Source organism: Diceros bicornis, chromosome 24 (genome assembly GCF_020826845.1).
Source record: "Diceros bicornis minor isolate mBicDic1 chromosome 24, mDicBic1.mat.cur, whole genome shotgun sequence".
In the NCBI taxonomy this organism is placed as follows: Eukaryota; Metazoa; Chordata; class Mammalia; order Perissodactyla; family Rhinocerotidae; genus Diceros; species Diceros bicornis.
Genome location: NC_080763.1, coordinates 2,220,086 through 2,237,388, shown reverse-complemented (window position 1 = coordinate 2,237,388; position 17,303 = coordinate 2,220,086). Strand labels below are relative to the sequence as shown.

General features: G+C 53.2%; 1 protein-coding gene across 6 annotated transcripts in view; it reads left to right on the top strand.

Annotated features, from left to right (window-relative positions):
* The window catches only part of LOC131420733 (ral guanine nucleotide dissociation stimulator-like), a 396,596-nt gene that overhangs the window by 128,023 nt on the left and 251,270 nt on the right, over positions 1 to 17,303 (top strand). For 3 of the 6 annotated variants that reach the window (XM_058566895.1, XM_058566890.1, XM_058566894.1), the window contains exons 4-5: positions 6,105 to 6,207; positions 6,708 to 6,777. In XM_058566895.1, coding sequence (XP_058422878.1) covers positions 6,105 to 6,207; positions 6,708 to 6,757 — 153 coding nt within the window. In that variant the 3' untranslated portion in view covers positions 6,758 to 6,777. Of the gene's footprint in view, positions 1 to 6,104; positions 6,208 to 6,707; positions 6,778 to 6,900; positions 6,991 to 8,289; positions 8,521 to 17,303 lie in introns of those variants that run through there. The other 3 variants (XM_058566893.1, XM_058566896.1, XM_058566885.1) reach the window with 3 other exon arrangements.

The window sequence follows — 17,303 nt, the reverse complement described above, 5'->3', positions numbered from 1 at the left end:
TGCAGCCACAGTTTGAGTCTTGCCAGCCGTCTTGTGGTTTACTGGCTCAAACCAGTTGAAACTTGCTCAAGGAGAAAAAACGGAGTTTCTGAAAAACAACTCATGGCCCAAGACTAGATCCTTAGTAAATATCATATGGAATGTGGCTTAAGAAAGTAGTCTCCAAGGGACCATTGATAAAAATCTGGTTGGGGCCCCATTTGATTTTGGACTTGGTTTTGGCCCTGGCTATGGTATCTGTGCAGGGATGTATGGATATGCAAAATGTGGAATATACATACAATATCATATTATTCATCCTTAACAAAGGAAGGAAATTCTAAGATATGGCACACCATGGGTGAACCTTCAGGATATTGCTCTAAATGAAATAAGCCAGTCACAAAAATACAACCTTGTGTGATTTCCCTTCTATGAGTTTCCTGAAATCGCCAGATGCATAGAGACAGAAAGTAGAACGGTGTTTGCCAAGATCTGGGAGGAGAAGGAATGGGGGGTATTCATGAATGGGTATAGAGTTTCAGTTTTGCAAGATGAGAAGAGTTCTGAAGATGGATCATGGTGATAATTGCACAGCAATATTAATGTCTTCAATACACTTAAAGCATACTTAATGTATCGATGGGGCCTGATAACTTGTCCTGGCTGAGCACGTGCTTGTGCTATTGCACATCTTACCCCTCACTGTACAGTTGGGAAACTGGCCCAGACCACAGGAGGTAGTCAGAGTCCCGAAGACTAGACAGAGCTCCAGCTTCCTTGGCCAAGGCTCTGCCCCTTCCCTCAAGTTTCCTTTGGTAATGAGAGGTATTAAGATCCTAGGGGGTTGCTGCCCACTCCTGTCCATATGGGGTCATATTCCTCTCCTCATCATCGCATGTGCACAGGCACAGCCACTCACACTGATTTCTCATGTGGGGGCCATGGAGGTGCAGTCAAGTAAGAGCCGACACCGGGGAAATGATAAGAGGCAGGAGGGAGAGAGGTTGGAGGCAGCTCTCTCACGGGGCCATAGCATCCGTTCTCCTAGATATATGCCCAGGGCCCCATAGATGGGCAGAGGAATCCCTATGGTTCCTAAGTTTCTACCTGTTCCAGACCCATCTCTGGCCCAACTTGGCGAGCACAAGACTGGAGTCCTGCAGTCCACCTCTGTGGGTACCCAGAACTGTGATGAGCACATCCTCCTCTTGTGTAGGCATTGGTAACAGAAGAGAAGATCTCAGTGAGGGTCCTCCTGTATAAAGTGGAGTGCATCCAGCCGGTGATTCCAAGGGTTCCAGTCACTCGCAACGTGTCTGTTGGACTAGGTTCTCTGTTGATGACCTACTATGCTCTGAAACGCTGAGAAAATGCTTTCCACACACTTGAGATCATTTAGGCTTGGGGGCTTGGGCGGATGAGAAGTTGGGATAAGGAAGAAGATGACAGAGCACTAGACACCAAGTCTAGAGACGAGAGAGAAGACCAGTCCTTGTTCTCATCTGCAGGTCCAGAGGTCCTCATCTGGCAGCAGGGTCATTGTCCTGGTTGAGGTTGGATGTCTCAGGAATGAAGAAGACACCTGGTGGGGGAAAGCAAGATGGGGGAAAAGGTAGGCTCCCGAGATTCCTCCAACTCCCTCGAAGGTGACAGGTCCTGCTCTTTTACCCCTAGGAGTCTGGGCATCCTCTGTCTTGAAGACACCTGAATAAAGGTTCTTTTCTGTTTGATGGCATTTTGGCAAGGGCTGCAGTGCTAGTGCTTGCCACCAGGGGACGAGCAGCCACTTGTGTTAGTGGTGGCCAGTGAGTTTTTGTTTTTATTTTTTTTCAGTTGTATTGAGATATACTTGATATACAGCACTCTGCAAGTTAACATTGCTTTGTGGTATATTTGAAAGTTGCTAAGAGAGTAGATCCTAAAACTTCTCATTACCAGGAAAAAACCTTTTATTTTTGTTTGGTGATTGACGTTAAATGAACTTATTTTGGTAACAATTACATGGTTATTACATAACATATATTACATATTACATACAAATTACATAATATATATATACATCGAGTCCTGCTGCTGTAAACCTGGAATTTACATGGTGCCCACTGAACTTTACTTGACTCCTGGAGCAGTGAAGAGTCAAGCAGAGGTCTTTCTGGCTGTCCCCTTGCCTCAGAAACAACTTGTACCTCCTATTACTAGTGTTCATCTCCACAATCAAAGTTGGTCAGAAGCAGGGGGAGGGGTGCAAGATCTTCCCATGTACTCATTCAGCAGCTGTGCACTGAGCACTCACCCTGTGCTAGGTGCCCTGGTGGGCCAAAGTGCAGGATGAAAATGACCAAGTGGTCCCTGCCTGCCAGGAGCTCACAGTCTAGAGGGGAAATGGACAAAAGCAAAGACATGAGAAAGAAAAGAGCAAGTGCTGTAGAGAAACACAGCAGGATGCTGTGAGGGAGGGCTGGGCGTCACTGGGTAGGAGGGTCTGAAAGGCCTCACTGGGGTGGCATTTGCTGGGACCAGAATGACAAGAGGGAACCAGACCTGCACGACTCTGACAGCAGTGTGTCAGGGAGATGGCACCACTGGTCCTGAGTCTCACAGGCAGAAGTGAGTTTGGCCAGAGGAGGTTAGAAAGGTGGCCAGTGTGGCTGGAGGGAGGCTGGGAGGAGAGAACAGGAGCTGGGGTGGAAGGTAGAGCCAAGGCCTGGTAGGCTGTGTCAGTTACCTTTCCCTCTCTGACTTCATTGCCCCTAACCTTGCATTTCAAAACTACAAATGTTGACTATCTCACAATTTGTGTGGATCAGCAATCCGGCATATTTTAGCTGGGTGCCTCTGCTTCAGTGAGTTTAACAGGTTGGTGCTGTGGCCTCAACTGAGGCTCAACTGGGGGAGGACTCGCCCCCAAGTTCACTCTCAGCCTTCAGGGTTCAGTTTGGACTGAGAGCCTGAGTTTCTTTCTGTCTGTTGGCCTGGGCACCCCCGTGCTTCTCTCCTGTATAGGCCTCCACATTGTGCAGCCCCAAACACTGGTATTTGATTCCTCAGTTACAGGGAATCGATAGAGTGTGTGTGAGAGAGAGAGATGGAACATGAAAGAAGGAGTAAGAGGAAGTGAGAGACTTTGTTAGTTAAAATTTAGACTAGACATCTCATCACTTTGGCTGTTATTATGTTCAGAAGCCAGTTACTAACTACTTAGTGGTTCCACGGGGATGGCTATACCATGAGTGGGGCTTACTGGGTACCACTGTAGAGGTTGCCCACTTCATAGGCCAAGATGAGGCACTTGGGTCTCATTCTCCACAAAACAGTAAACAATTGAATGGTTTTATGCCGCAGGATGGCAGTATCTAAATTTCCATTAGCTTCAACCCCCTCATCATGCTAACCTGAATATGAGGCCAGGTTGGAAGCGACTGTTCCAATATCATATTGCTAGAACCCAGGCCTGTTTTGAGTGGTGTTCTGTGCTACATATCACCCCTTCTTATTATTATTCCATCTCTAAGTTTAGGTACATGCGACACTAGCCCACAGGGGTAATAGATATTATGTTATATACACCGGGTAACGTCCCTAGGAAGTAGACTCTAGCTTGATCCTCATGGTGCAGGTTTGGAGACTGGGGAGGACCTGAGTGGCACAAGGACTTTCCCAGGATGCAGAACTGGTAAGAAAAAGAAGGTCTGCATTCATCCCTGTCTCCTCAAAGCTACAACCCGACTTAGGTTTCCAGAGAGCTGTGGCTATGGCTGTGTATGCTCCTTGTGTACAGTTCAGGAGATGATATGGGGGAGGAGGCTGAGCGGCCCGGGCCCAGGGGCAGCTCTGGACAAGTCTGATTGAGGGACGGGGCCCAGGTAAAGGAATCTTGAAAAATGATCTACTTCCTTGGTCATAGACCCCGACAGATCTTAGAACTCTGGTAACCAGGCACCCACAGGCCCCCATCCAGCTCACTTGATTGGAGACAGTCAACGGGCAAAAATATTTTGTTGTTGTATCCCAACTTTTGGAGAATCTGGACTCAAAATAGGCCAGAAAGAGAATCTTTTTGACATTTCCGACGTTGGCACAGCCGTCATCCCCGATGCCTCTGGGCATCTGGCAGGAGGCAGTGCCGGCCAGGACACAATTGTGATCCCACCTGAGCATCACCACACCCCTTGCCCCTCATCGTGTGTGTGTGTCTGTGTGTCTTTGAAGAGGGGGGAAGGCAGGGCATGAGGGGTAGGTCATTCCTGGGCAGGAGCTGGTGGTTAGGTGTCGGAAGCCTGGTGGGTCTGTCATGTTCATACCCCAGGTCGTGGCTGGCAGCATGAGAATGTGAGCTCCTCCACTCATATGTTACCGAGCCATGGAGGTTTGATCTCCTTCCCTTCCTGACCACAGTTCTTTGCAGGGATGTCCCTCTGTGACTGAACAGAGGAGCAGACTTTCTCTTGGGTGTCGGCCCCAGTGGCAGTGTGCAGCCAGCCCCTGATTCCTTCTGGCCCAGCTCCCGGGCAGTCTTTGCAAAACTCCACTCAGGAGGTCATCGAGGAGATGCCCAATGGTTTCAACTCCAACTCACTAGACAAGGGGCAGGTGCATGAGGCCACAAACACCATCTAGTGCTGCTCTGAGGTGAGAGCAGGAGCAGAGGGTCTCCGCACTCAGGACCTTGGGATGATGGGGTTGGACCAGAACTTGGGGAGGACCAGACTGGGGCTGTCCCTTTTTCAAGCTAAAGGGGATGTACATGCAGGTCACCTTGCCTGATTCGGAGCTGAGCTGCCATGACCCTCTTACCCTTGCTCAGTGTGAGCTTCTGGAGGCCACTGAGACAGAGTCAGAGTGTAAAGGGGACCGCAGCCTGGGTGCCCCTGGAAGGGAAGTGGGATCATTTCTGTGTTTAGAAGGACACATGGAAAGTTAGCTATATGGGTGAACCTTTCTCTTTATCCAGCTCCAGCGCCAGCTACAGAGCTCCAGCCACAAGGAGTGGCTGTGCCAACTCCATGAGGTAGAAGAGATGGAAAGCTGGGCAGGGCCTGGTCTATCAGTAAGGAGGGGAACTCACTGTGTGCAGCCAGATCCCTAGTGGCCCAACTGTCTGCTCAGGAGGCTCAAGAGACTCAGGACCTGATGCGTACTTCACTACAAGGGAGACAGACAAGGATAGTGGTTGTAGCTGCCATGGGGGAATGTGCATCAGAATGGGGAGTGGGACCAGAGGGGGTATCCCGGTGGTGGAAGATGCCCCCTTGGGATGAGCCGAGTTGAGCCACCGTCTGGAGCTTGGAGTTATCCAGGACAGGGTGGGTGCAAATGACCCTCTCCCTTCCCTGCCAGTATTGAGTCCTGGGTCATCCTGTGCTGGGTGTCCTCGGTGGACAGGGAAGAAAACCTAGGGATTCTCGTAAGGCTCAGGCCACATCCTGAGCTTCCTGAGCTCCAGCTCTAAACTGTGACCCTGTGTGGGACTTTGGGGGCTGTGGGCACAGAACTGGCATGTGGTAGGGCTGGGTGACACTCCCCTTGTTCCCCAGGAGCTTTTCCGGAAGGTGTTGCCCTCTCAGTGCCTGGGTTCCACCTGGGGCAAGAGGAACAATCCCAGCAATGAGCACCTGGCACCCACTCTCCAGGCCACCCTCGACCACATCAGAAGGGTGGCCAGTCTCGTCATCACCCCCTGCCTCGGGGACCCGAGCATGAGTGTGCCAGACAGGGCTAGGGTGGTGGAGCACTGGATCCAGGTGGCCCAGGTATGCTGTGGGTGGCCTAGTGGAGCCCCTCTCTGGAGCCTTGGGAACTGACTCTCCACCTTTATCAGCTCCCAGGATTGAAGTGTGGTCTAAGCCCCTGCACAGTCTCTAGGCCCTTCCTGCCAGGGGCCCACTGATCTTGACTCCAGGTCCCAGTGGGAGGATGCTCACTTCCTACCTGACTCCTTCCCTGGGTTCAGCTAAAATCCTCCTCCCTGTGAGTGTTACTCTTTGGGTCCTAAATGTGCCCTTCTGGGGCTCCCTGAGCATCTGTCTCATCCAGGAGAGGAGATTTAAATAGAAGGGGACCGAAGCTAGAGCAAGCGGAACTGCAGCGCCCCACCTCACAGCTCACTCTCTTCCCTTCCCCAGGAGTGCAAGATCCTGAAGAACTTCTCCTCGCCCTGCACTGTCATCTCTGCTCTGCAGAAAACCTCCACAAACCACCTGAAGAACACACAGCGGAAGTTTCCTGGTGGGTAGTGCCCCTCTCCATAGGAGGATCAGGGTGGATGGGGGATCTCCTGTATGTCTGCCATTGGCCCCTCAGTCAGCTAGGAACTCCTGGTAGGCAGCAAATGCTGGGGACAAGGCCTGGGCCTCGGCAGGCAGTCTCTAAGCCTCCTGGTGTCCTTAGTGCACCAGTTCTGTTTCAGGACTTGGTTTCTCTAAATGTCAGGTACTGGGTTGAGCCACATTAGAGATTTTCAAGTGTTCATAGCTACAGAACTCGACTCCCAGTTGAAACTCAAAGTGGTCAAAAGAGAGCTGCTCTGTAGAGCTGGGGAGTGGAGACCCCAATGACCAACAGGAGAGTCCCCTCCCAGTCCCACGAGACCTTAGCGCTCAGTGGATCCCAGTGAGAACACTCTTCCAGGGAGGTTGAATCTCTCGGGTTGTCAAAGAAAAGGGATTTGCATTCAGACCCCTCACATTATCCCTACATTTATCTTTCCCTCTTTCCCCTCCCCTCAGGGAGATCCCTGAAAAACTTAAGGAGCGCTATAGCCAAGACAAGTCCTTGAGCAGAGAACTGATGACCAAGGTAAAGTGGAGGCTAGGGGACTGGAAAGAGAGGAGGAGTAGGGGGAGAGGGACTGAGCAGGCTGTGGTTTTGATAGTTTCTGACTTGAACTTTCTCTGAGACATTCCCGTCTATCTTGTCCAGGTTAACAAGCAGAGGGATCTGTTTGGCCCATGGGCCGGTGGGGTGCTGTTTTTGCGCAGGAGGCCCTGGTCACGGGACACAGTGGTGTTAGCTGGGTTGTTCCAGAATATGTTGCTGAGCTGTTGCCATCAGCAGGTCTCTGGCTTCCATGCACGTTCATCTTGATGGATGTAGCTTCTTCCAGGCTGTTGGGTGGTTGGGGGGGTTAGCCCTCAGCCTTCCTGAGGACAGGAAGCCAGGCACCAGCAGCTCCTTCTGTCTTCACCATGTCTCCAGGGGTGGGTACACTGCCTGCCCCAGGGACGGGCACAGCAGGGGATTCCCCTGGCCCAAGTGGACAAACAGGCTGCTCAGCCTTGGGTCTGAGTGGCTGCACCAGAGACAGATGTGTGTGCATTGTGGGACTCCCCACTGGATGCCTAGAGCAGTCACTCAAGTCAACCACAGGAGTCTCACCTGAGTGCCTGGTTGGCAATGACATAGGCCCCAGGTGGCTTATGAGAAGCGTCTAGGCAACTGATGGATTCTTAATGGATCCTGCTGAAAGGACGTTAAGAGCTTCATGTAAACGAGGGAGCAAAGCGTCCTGTCACCTCCTTACTTGTGGATCAGAGGTGACACCTTGCGGGTCCAGTTCCCGAGTGGATAAAGAAAGAGTTCAGTGCAGGGGAATATCCTGAGTGGTACTTTGGCGAGGAGAAGCCTTTGGCATGGCCTCTGTCCCAGCCTGGGGGCCAGACACTCCACGGGACTAGACAGGAGCCACTCAACCAGACTCCAAAAACGCCCCATCCTCTCCATCCATGGCTCGGACCAGGACCCATATTTGAGAGCTCAGGGGAAAGGACACTTGTCAGTGGTGAGGATGGGGGTTAGGTGAGGATGTTGGAGCAAGGCCTGTGGCTGGTAGGGGCAAGTGGCCTCTCCTCTGTGGGCCCCTGAGCAACTCACTGCCCCTGTTTGGGCCTCTGTCTCCTCATCAGGGAAATGGAGGGTCATCATGTGGTGCAGGCCTCACAGGGTGGTAATGAGGCAAGAGGGAGGAAAGGAATGTGGGAGCTTTCTGCCTGCTCCACCTGGAGGGGTGAGGGTGAGAAAAATGGTGACAGTCATGTGACATTGAGTCCTCAGGAGAACTGTGAGGTAGCTGGAGTTCTCACACATTCCAGATGAGGAGACAGGCTCGGGGAGGCCAGACCAAAAGCCCAAGCTCACACCCAGAGTAAGAGTTGGAGCTGGGCTTGTTCTGGAATCACAAGACTTTGGAGGGTGGAGTGGCATTGGTACCAGTTGACTCGAATCAGATGTCCAGAGTCAGAGGCCAGTGGTGCTGGAGAGAAATGGGGCAAGGGGAGTATGGCCCGCTGACACTGTCCTCGACTCTGGCAGGAGGGGCCCTCCACGTTTGCCTCCAGGAGAGCAACCCCCAGAGAGTGCAGGAGAAGCAGCAGCAGCAGCAGCAGGTGAGTGTGCCTGTGGGGGAGGGGCTCTGCGCTCCCAGCTGGAGGCCTCAAATCAAGAGAGAGGGACCCTTCCTCTTGGTGCCACAGTGCCTGAATCCCCCAGTAGAAGTGACCAGAAGGAGGGCCTGGAAGAGCTGGTGCAGGATGGGTTTGTTGTGGGGAGGGCCAGGGACCACATACCCTGTGATTTGCCAGAAGCCGGCCCTGGGAGGTGAGGAGGAGGAGTGTGGTGTTCTTGGGGTGTGAAGGGAGGAAGAATTGAGGGGAGGCTGTTAAGGGTCCTAGGCTGCTCCTCGTGGGATCCCTGGTGTGGGCCAGGAGGCTGAGGGTGAGGATTTTTCAGGGGAGGGTCTGCAGGGAGCTGACTTGAGAGCAAGGGCTCATCCCACGTGTACCCCGGTGTCACAGGGTGACGTCCCCTATCTTGGCACATTCCTTGGTGACCTGTTGATGCTGTGTCTGGCGATGGGTGATTATCTCCAGGTGGGTGAACCTGAGGACCAGGCAGGGGACTAGGTTCCTGAGTCTTGGGATGCGGGATACCCCGCACTGAGCTCTGAGCTCTCAGCACTTGGCACATCTCCTCTCATGAGAGCCTCGCAGCTGCCCCTGGGAGCTGGGGCATCAGGCCCATCTTAGGGATGAGTGAACAGAGGCTCCGCCTGAGACACCCATTCTGGTTACTCAGGCTGGGGAAGCTCAGAGCTGCCTGATGGCACAGCTGCATGAGGTTTTATCTGAGCTGGACTCATCCTCTCCCTCCCATGCTGCCCATGGAAGGTGAGAGAAGTTGGGCCCCTCCAAGTCAGACAGCACATAAGTGGCTGAGCAGTCCCCTCTGCCTGAGGCCTCAGCCTCAAAGTCTGTCATCAGAGAGGGTTGTGCTGCCAGGTCCCTCAGCCTCACCCCCATGTCCTCCTTCTCTGGAGCCCAGAGCCTGGCCTAGGTCCAAGTCCTCTTTTCTCTGCATGCCCCACCCCCTCTGGGGACCTGGCAGTAGTGCAACATGAGAAGGGGTGGGCATAGGGGCCTAGTCAGGCTTAGGGGGCTCTGTCTGATGGACTCTGGCTCTCTGCCTTCCAGGGGAATGAGATCAACCTTGAGAAAAGTACTGAGGTGAGCGGCTGTGGCTCTCCCTGCAGGGGAGGGGAAGGAGGTGGAAATCAGAGACCTTCTGGGCAGAACAGTCCCTGGCTCCACCCCCTGTATCTTACATTGAGTGGAAGATTTTGATAACAGAGAAGTGGGAGACCCATCCAATTGGCGGGTGGGTTGAGGGGAGGACGGCCTCAAGGAAAACTTCCTGGAGGAGGGGCTGATTATTCCCATTCTGAGAACAAGTAGAGCCTGGGTGGAACTGGAGGGAAGGAGGGTTTCCAGGACTGGTCCCCTGCCCCACTCCTCACCCCCCACAAGGCCCCTGCAGCATCCCCCACACAGTCCCTGTCTCCATCCTCTCCTTCCCTCTGGTCCCAGGAACACCGAGTCATGAGGGAGATCCTGCTGCTCCAGGTGGCTGCAAAGAATTACAACCAGAGCCCGAGGACCGATTTGGGGCCTGGTTCCAGGACATGGAGCTGCTCAATGAGAATGATAGGTGAGGGTGGGCAGGAGTTGTGTGAGGGCAGGGGTGGATTCTCCCTGTTGGCCAGTCTAGAGAGCCTGTTTCAGTGGCCCCCCAGTCAGCCCTAGGCCTTATTGCGTGGCGACTTGTGGGACATCCAGAATCCAGCTGCTGGGCAGTCAGTGGGGGGACACCAGAGGTGTGGCTCCTGGTAGGCTCACAGATGCCTCTCTGTCCTGTAGCTACAGCCTGTCCTGCCAGCTAGGGCCCCAGGCCTAGTTGGCCAGCAGAATACTCAAGGCCAAGAAGAACCGGCTGTCATCAAGGTCAGGGGTGAGTGAGTGTCTGGGCCGGGGTGACTGACTCCTAGGGGTTCAGTAAGGCTTTCAGGCTAAACGTGGCCTTGGGGAGTCGGACAGCTGGCACTGGGATCTCAGCTCCACTACTGAGCAGTCCTGTGACTGGGGTGACTCTCTTCAGCTTCCTGAGACTCCGTTTCCTCCTCTGTGAAATAGGTGATACTAAATGATCACTCTCGTGGCAGGGACGAATGGGGTACTGGTGGCTGACAGCACTGAGCACAGGGTCTGGAGCACCCAGTGCAGTGGGGACAAGGTGGGGGGCCATGATTCTGAAGGAGGCCCCCCAAGATAACCTGACTCTTCTACTCAGACCCCAGGCCCCAACACCGAGCCCCATACCAGTGGCCGATCACAGCCCCATCCTCAGCAGCGGGGACACAGCTGGGAGGCTTGCGATGCACAGGGCCAGCTCCTCACACACGACAGGAAGGGGAGTATTGTAAGCTGATTCCTGGGGCCCCCTGGAGTCCAAGAGAGAGGGGACGACCCCACCCCAGCTCCCTGACATCTCTACCCCTGAAGGATGTAAAACCGCGCCAACCTTTTCCCGCTTTATGCTCCCAAATCCTATAAAAGAACTTGCCCCCTAAGGCTCGGGGTCGACCCCTCTGTCTCCTGCGAGGGACACGAGTCGACCCGGAGCTCCGTTCAATAAACCTCTTGCGTTTGCATCAAGTTCGGTCTTCTGTGTCTGTGGGCCCGCGTCATCCCGAGACCTGGTGAGTTGGGATTTCCCTCCCCTTCCCCTTGGGAATCCAACATTTGGGGGCTCGTCCGGGATCCACGCGGTAACCCCAGACTCCGAAGACCCCTTGGAGGTAGGCCTGAGTGACTGAGTGTGTGAGTGTGTGCGGCGCCGCAAAGTATTGTTTTATTGTTTTGGTTTCAGTATCGGGCAGCCGCCGCTTCCGGCCGTGAGGACCGAACGGCTGCAGTGGCAGACGTGCTAGGGACTGCAGGCTGCAACCCTGGGGGACGCCCCAAGGGATAAGGGGAGTCAGGAAAGCCTGACCAACCCCCCTTCCAGGTGGGAAAAGGAGCGATACCTTTTCCCGGGGAGGACTCGGAAACCCCTCCCGTCTGAAGCCGCCTTCGGCTGGCTTGTAGAGACGCCTTCCGGGCAGGGTTGTCTGTGTTTTAGTGTGTCTTTAGTGTTTATTGTTCTGTTTTTGTTCGTTACGTGGACTTCCTTTGACGGGATGGGACAGACTGTGACGACCCCCCTTTCCTTGACCCTAGACCACTAGACTGAAGTGCGAGCGAGAGCGCACGACTTATTGGTAGAAATAAAGAAAGGGCGCTGGCAGACTTTTTGCACCTCTGAGTGGCCCTCCCTCAATGTGGGTTGGCCCCCTGAGGGGACGTTTAATCTAACTATTATCCTCGCGGTGAGGGCTATTGTTTTCCAGGAGAGACCGGGGTCCCATCCTGACCAACGACCATATATTACAGTGTGGCAGGATCTGGTGCAGAACCCACTCCCATGGGTTAAGCCATGGGTAAAAGCAGAAAAACTAAGCCCCCGAGTCCTGGCGCTGCAGGATGCGGAGACACGGCAAAAATCGAAATCAACTCGAACAGCGGAGTCGGAGACCCCTTCGCCCCCCCCCCCGGGGTCTACCCTGAGATTGAGCCTCCTCCCGAATGGCCCCCTTTCTCGCCTCCCCCTTACCCCTCCCCCGCTCCAGGATCGCAATCAGGACGGAGGGCGACTGGCTCGGGTCCCTCCGCTGGAACCCGAAGCCGCCGCGGAGCCACTCCGGACGGGCCTGATACCACGGTGGCGCTCCCGCTAAGAGAGTATGGAGCTCCTGCGGGGCCCAACCAGCTGTCACCCCTCCAGTACTGGCCTTTCTCTTCCTCAGACCTGTATAACTGGAAAAATAACCATTCCCCCTTTTCAGAAAACCCCGCCGGATTAACCGCCCTGATAGAGTCCCTAATGTTTTCCCATCAGCCCACTTGGGATGATTGTCAACAGCTCTTACAGGCACTCTTTACCACGGAGGAGAGAGAAAGAATCACACAGGAAGCAAGAAAGAATATCCGAGGCACCAACGGGCAGCCGGCAGCGATAGCTGAGGCGGAAGAAGGGTTTCCGCACAACCGGCCCAATTGGGACTATAACACGGCTGAAGGTAGGGAGGCGCTGTCCGTTTATCGCCGGGCTCTAGTGGCGGGTCTCCGAGGGGCCGCAAGGCGGCCCACCAATTTGGCTAAGGTAAGAGAGATCCAGCAGGGGCCCACTGAACCTCCCTCCGTTTTCCTAGAACGATTGATGGAGGCTTACCGCAGGTATACGCCCTTCGACCCATCCTCGGAAGGGCAAAAGGCCTCTGTCATTATGGCCTTTATTGGACAGTCTGCCCCAGATATAAAAAGGAGATTACAAAGGCTAGAAGGGCTGCAGGACTACGACTTGCGGGATGTGGTAAAGGAGGCTGAAAAGGTGTATCATAAAAGAGAGAGTGAGGAGGAAAAGCGAGAGAGAGAAAGAAGGGAGGCTGAAGAGAGGGAAGATAAGAGAGATAGGAGACAAGAGAAGAAACTGACCAAAATACTGGCCGCAGTGATAAAGGCGACAGGGCCAGATCATAGGCAGTCAGGGAACCTGGGCAACGCCCCACGACCAGGCTCGCGCAGACGACAGCCCTAAGACAAGGACCAATGTGCCTATTGTAAGGAGAGAGGACACTGGGCAAGAGAATGCCTGGTTCCTTGCCGGTCTCCTTGGAACACCCCTCTCCTGCCTGTAAAAAAGCCTGGAACTGCTGATTATAGGCCGGTCCAGGATTTGAGGGAAGTGAACAAGAGAGTGCAGGACTTACACCCTACTGTGCCAAACCCATATAGCCTACTCAGCTCCCTCCCCCCATCACGGAAATGGTATACTGTCCTGGACCTGAAAGATGCATTCTTCTGTCTGCGGCTGCACCCAAAGAGCCAATTACTTTTTGCTTTTGAGTGGCGCGACCCTGATATGGGGATCGCTGGACAACTGACTTGGACAAGACTGCCTCAAGGGTTTAAAAACTCCCCCACCCTGTTCGATGAGGCCCTCCACAGGGATTTGACTGACAATAGGGTTAAAAACCCTCAAGTGACTCTTTTACAGTATGTAGATGATCTACTGTTGGCGGCGGAAACCCCGGGAGACTGTGAGGAAGGAACCAAGCGCCTCCTGGCCGAGTTGGGTGAGTTGGGGTACCGGACGTCAAAGAAGAAGGCACAATTGTGCCAGGAGAAAGTAGTCTACTTAGGCTACACACTAAAAGACGGCCAAAAGTGGTTAACCGACGCCCGGAAAAAGACTGTGACTCAGATCCCGGCCCCAACCTCCGCTCGCCAGGTAAGGGAATTCCTGGGGACGGCCGGTTTCTGCCGGTTGTGGATCCCAGGGTTTGCTACCCTGGCTGCTCCACTGTACCCATTGACTAAGGAAAGTGGGAACTTTGTCTGGACTCTAGAGCACCAGAAGGCTTTTGAGACTCTAAAACGGGCATTATTAGAGGCACCCGCGTTGGCCCTACCAGATTTGACCAAGCCCTTCACCTTGTATGTAGATGAAAGAAAGGGAATCGCCCGGGGAGTCCTAACTCAAGCCCTTGGGCCCTGGAAGCGCCCAGTCGCATATCTATCAAAAAAACTGGATCCGGTAGCCAGTGGATGGCCTTCCTGCTTAAGGGCGATTGCCGCCACTGCCCAGCTGGTAAAAGATGCAGATAAGCTAACTCTGGGCCAACAGATAACCATAGTAGCCCCCCATGCCTTGGAGAGCATTATCAGACAGCCTCCAGATCGATGGATGACTAACGCCCGGATGACTCACTACCAAAGTCTGCTCCTAACTGAGAGAATTACCTTCGCCCCACCGGCCATCTTAAACCCGGCCACACTACTGCCCGAAGCAGATGACCCGACCCGATCTGCCAGATGAGCCATGGGCTGGAGCCCCTAATTGGTACACCGGCGGCAGCAGCTTCATGGCAGAAGGTAAGAGGATGGCTGGGGCGGCTATGGTAGACGGGAAAAAGACTCTATGGGCAAGCCGCTTGCCGGAAGGGACTTCTGCACAAAAGGCTGAGCTTATCGCCCTGACACAGGCGTTAAGGTTAGCTGAAAATAAGACTGTGGCCCAGGTCATCAGAAAGGCACCGACCCCATAGCTCAAGGGAACCGCCTAGCCAAGCGGGCGGCACTAGGACCTATGGTCCTGACTCTCCAGGGAGCTAAGGTCAGCAAAGCTGCCTCCGGTGGGGAACTAACTAAAAAAGAGAAAGTCCTTTCCGTTGCAGAAGGGCGAGAATATCTATCACATCTACACCGGCTAACCCACTTGAGCCCTCAGAAACTAATTGAAATTATCCAGGCCTCCCCGTACCAGGTACCAGATTTGAAAAAAACGGCTGAAGAAGTTTATAAAAATTGTAGAGCCTGCGCTCTCACAAACGCTGCAGTTTCCAAATGCAGCACGGGACACAGACTCCGAGAAAATAGGCCAGGAGCCTTTTGGGAGATAGACTTTACTGAAATCAGACCGGCCCGGTATGGAAATAAATATCTTCTAGTATTTGTAGATACCTTCTCGGGATGGGTAGAGGCTTTCCCCACCCGAAAAGAGACTGCCTCTGTAGTAGCCAAGAAGATATTGGAAGAAATCCTCCCGAGATTCGGGATCCCAAAGGTAATTGGATCTGACAACGGTCCTGCATTCGTTGCCCAGGTAAGTCAGGGACTGGCCAGTCAACTGGGGGTCAATTGGAAATTACATTGTGCTTATAGACCCCAGAGTTCAGGCCAGGTAGAGAGGATGAATAGAACAATTAAAGAGACCCTAACAAAATTGTCTATGGAGACCGGCGGTAATGACTGGACAGCCCTCCTGCCCTTTGCCCTGTTCCGCGTCCGGAACACCCCACAGGGACCCTTAAAACTTACACCCTTTGAGATTCTCTATGGAACCCCTCCCCCTTTGGCACAAATAGGGATACATGACCCTGACATTGTACCTTCTATACCTTTGTCAGCCCGCTTGAAAGCACTCGAGGCTGTCAGGCGCGACATCTGGAACCAGCTAAAAGAGGCTTACCAGCCTGGTGATCTGCTCATACCGCACCAGTTCCAGGTTGGGGACTCTGTCCTTGTGAGACGACATCGGACGGGGTCGCTAGAACCACGTTGGAAGGGGCCCTACGTGGTGCTCCTCACTACACCCACAGCAGTCAAGGTGGACGGTATAACTTCTTGGGTTCACGCCACACACGTGAAGAAGGCACCCCAGAATGCAGCAGATCTCTGGAAGGTGGAAAAGACTGATAACCCTCTTAAGCTGCGTTTGCGTCGTGGGGACGGCAGACAGACCGTCCAATCCTAACCCCCACGCTCCTCAACTGCTCACGTGGCAAGTCGTCTCCCAGGTAGGAGATATAACCTGGTCAATCCAAAAAACTGCTTCCCCTTGGACATGGTGGCCGGACTTACACCCTGACCTTTGTAAACTGGCTATAGGAACCCCCGACTGGGATTTCATGGGTCGACGAGGGGGGGGCAAAACAAGCCGGAGGATGCCACTCCCCCCATCGCAAGGGTAAACTAAAGGCATACCCCTATTTTTGCGTGCTTGTGCAGTTAGTGCCTAGAATTTACTATCATACTGCCAATAGTTTCGAAGATGAGTTTGATCAGAAATCTATACTAAGGAAAAGAGAACCAGTATCCCTCACCCTAGCTGTGCTCCTGGGACTGGGAGTTGCCGCGGGTGCAGGAACCGGCACTGCAGCCTTAGTTGCAGGGGAGAGAGGATTAACTGCCCTGAGCAATGCTATAGATGAAGACCTCAGGACTTTAGAGCAGTCTATCTCTAAGCTAGAAGAGTCCCTCACCTCCCTGTCTGAAGTAGTGCTCCAGAATAGAAGGGGATTAGATCTGTTGTTTTTAAGGGAGGGAGGGCTTTGTGCAGCTCTTAAAGAAGACTGCTGTTTCTATGCAGATCACACAGGGGTAGTCCGAGACTCAATGCAAAAATTAAAGAAAAGATTAGACATGAGGCAGCAAAGCAGGGAGGCGCAACAAAGCTGGTTTGAATCCTGGTTCGCTAAGTCCCCCTGGGTGACGTCCTTACTATCCTCCCTAGCAGGGCCTTTGTTAATTCTTTTTCTACTTTTGGTTTTTGGACCGTGTGTTTTCAATAGAATTACTGCTTTCATAAGAAAAAGAGTCAATGCAGTGCATGCTATGATGCTCCAACGCCATTACCAAGCTCTCCCACGCCATGAGCCACTAATAGTAGACACCGAAAACTAAGTTCTAAGATTAGAACTAGGGACAAAAGAAGAAGTGGGGAATGAAGGATGTAAAACCGCGCCAACCTTTTCCCGCTTTATGCTCCCAAATCCTATAAAAGAACTTGCCCCCTAAGGCTCGGGGTCGACCCCTCTGTCTCCTGCGAGGGACACGAGTCGACCCGGAGCTCCGTTCAATAAACCTCTTGCGTTTGCATCAAGTTCGGTCTTCTGTGTCTGTGGGCCCGCGTCATCCCGAGACCTGGTGAGTTGGGATTTCCCTCCCCTTCCCCTTGGGAATCCAACACCCCAGCACCTATTCACCCATTGGGGAGGGACAGTAGTTATTTGTTGTAAATAATAAATGCCATATTTGAATATTATATTCAAGTCCTGTTCCCTTTACAGCCTGGGAGTTGTGGTGTGGTTCTGTCGCTTTCTGTAGGCATGTGAGAGAGACACAGAATCTCACATTTCTCCTTGAATCAAGAACTCTTCTGGGTCATCAGCTTATTGTATGTGGAGAAGGGAGAAGGGCCAGCCCCTTCCCTGACTAGTTGGGACACACCCAAGTCCCCCTAACTCAGAGGACAAGTTCATTTCAGTATCATTCATTTCCTCCAGGAGCAGACACGACTCCCTGCCCATTCTCTTGGGATTTAAAGGTTGAAGGTACTTTCACAGGCAGAGCAACAACCACTGAAATGTGGGTGTGTTTAAAACAGCACTAGCC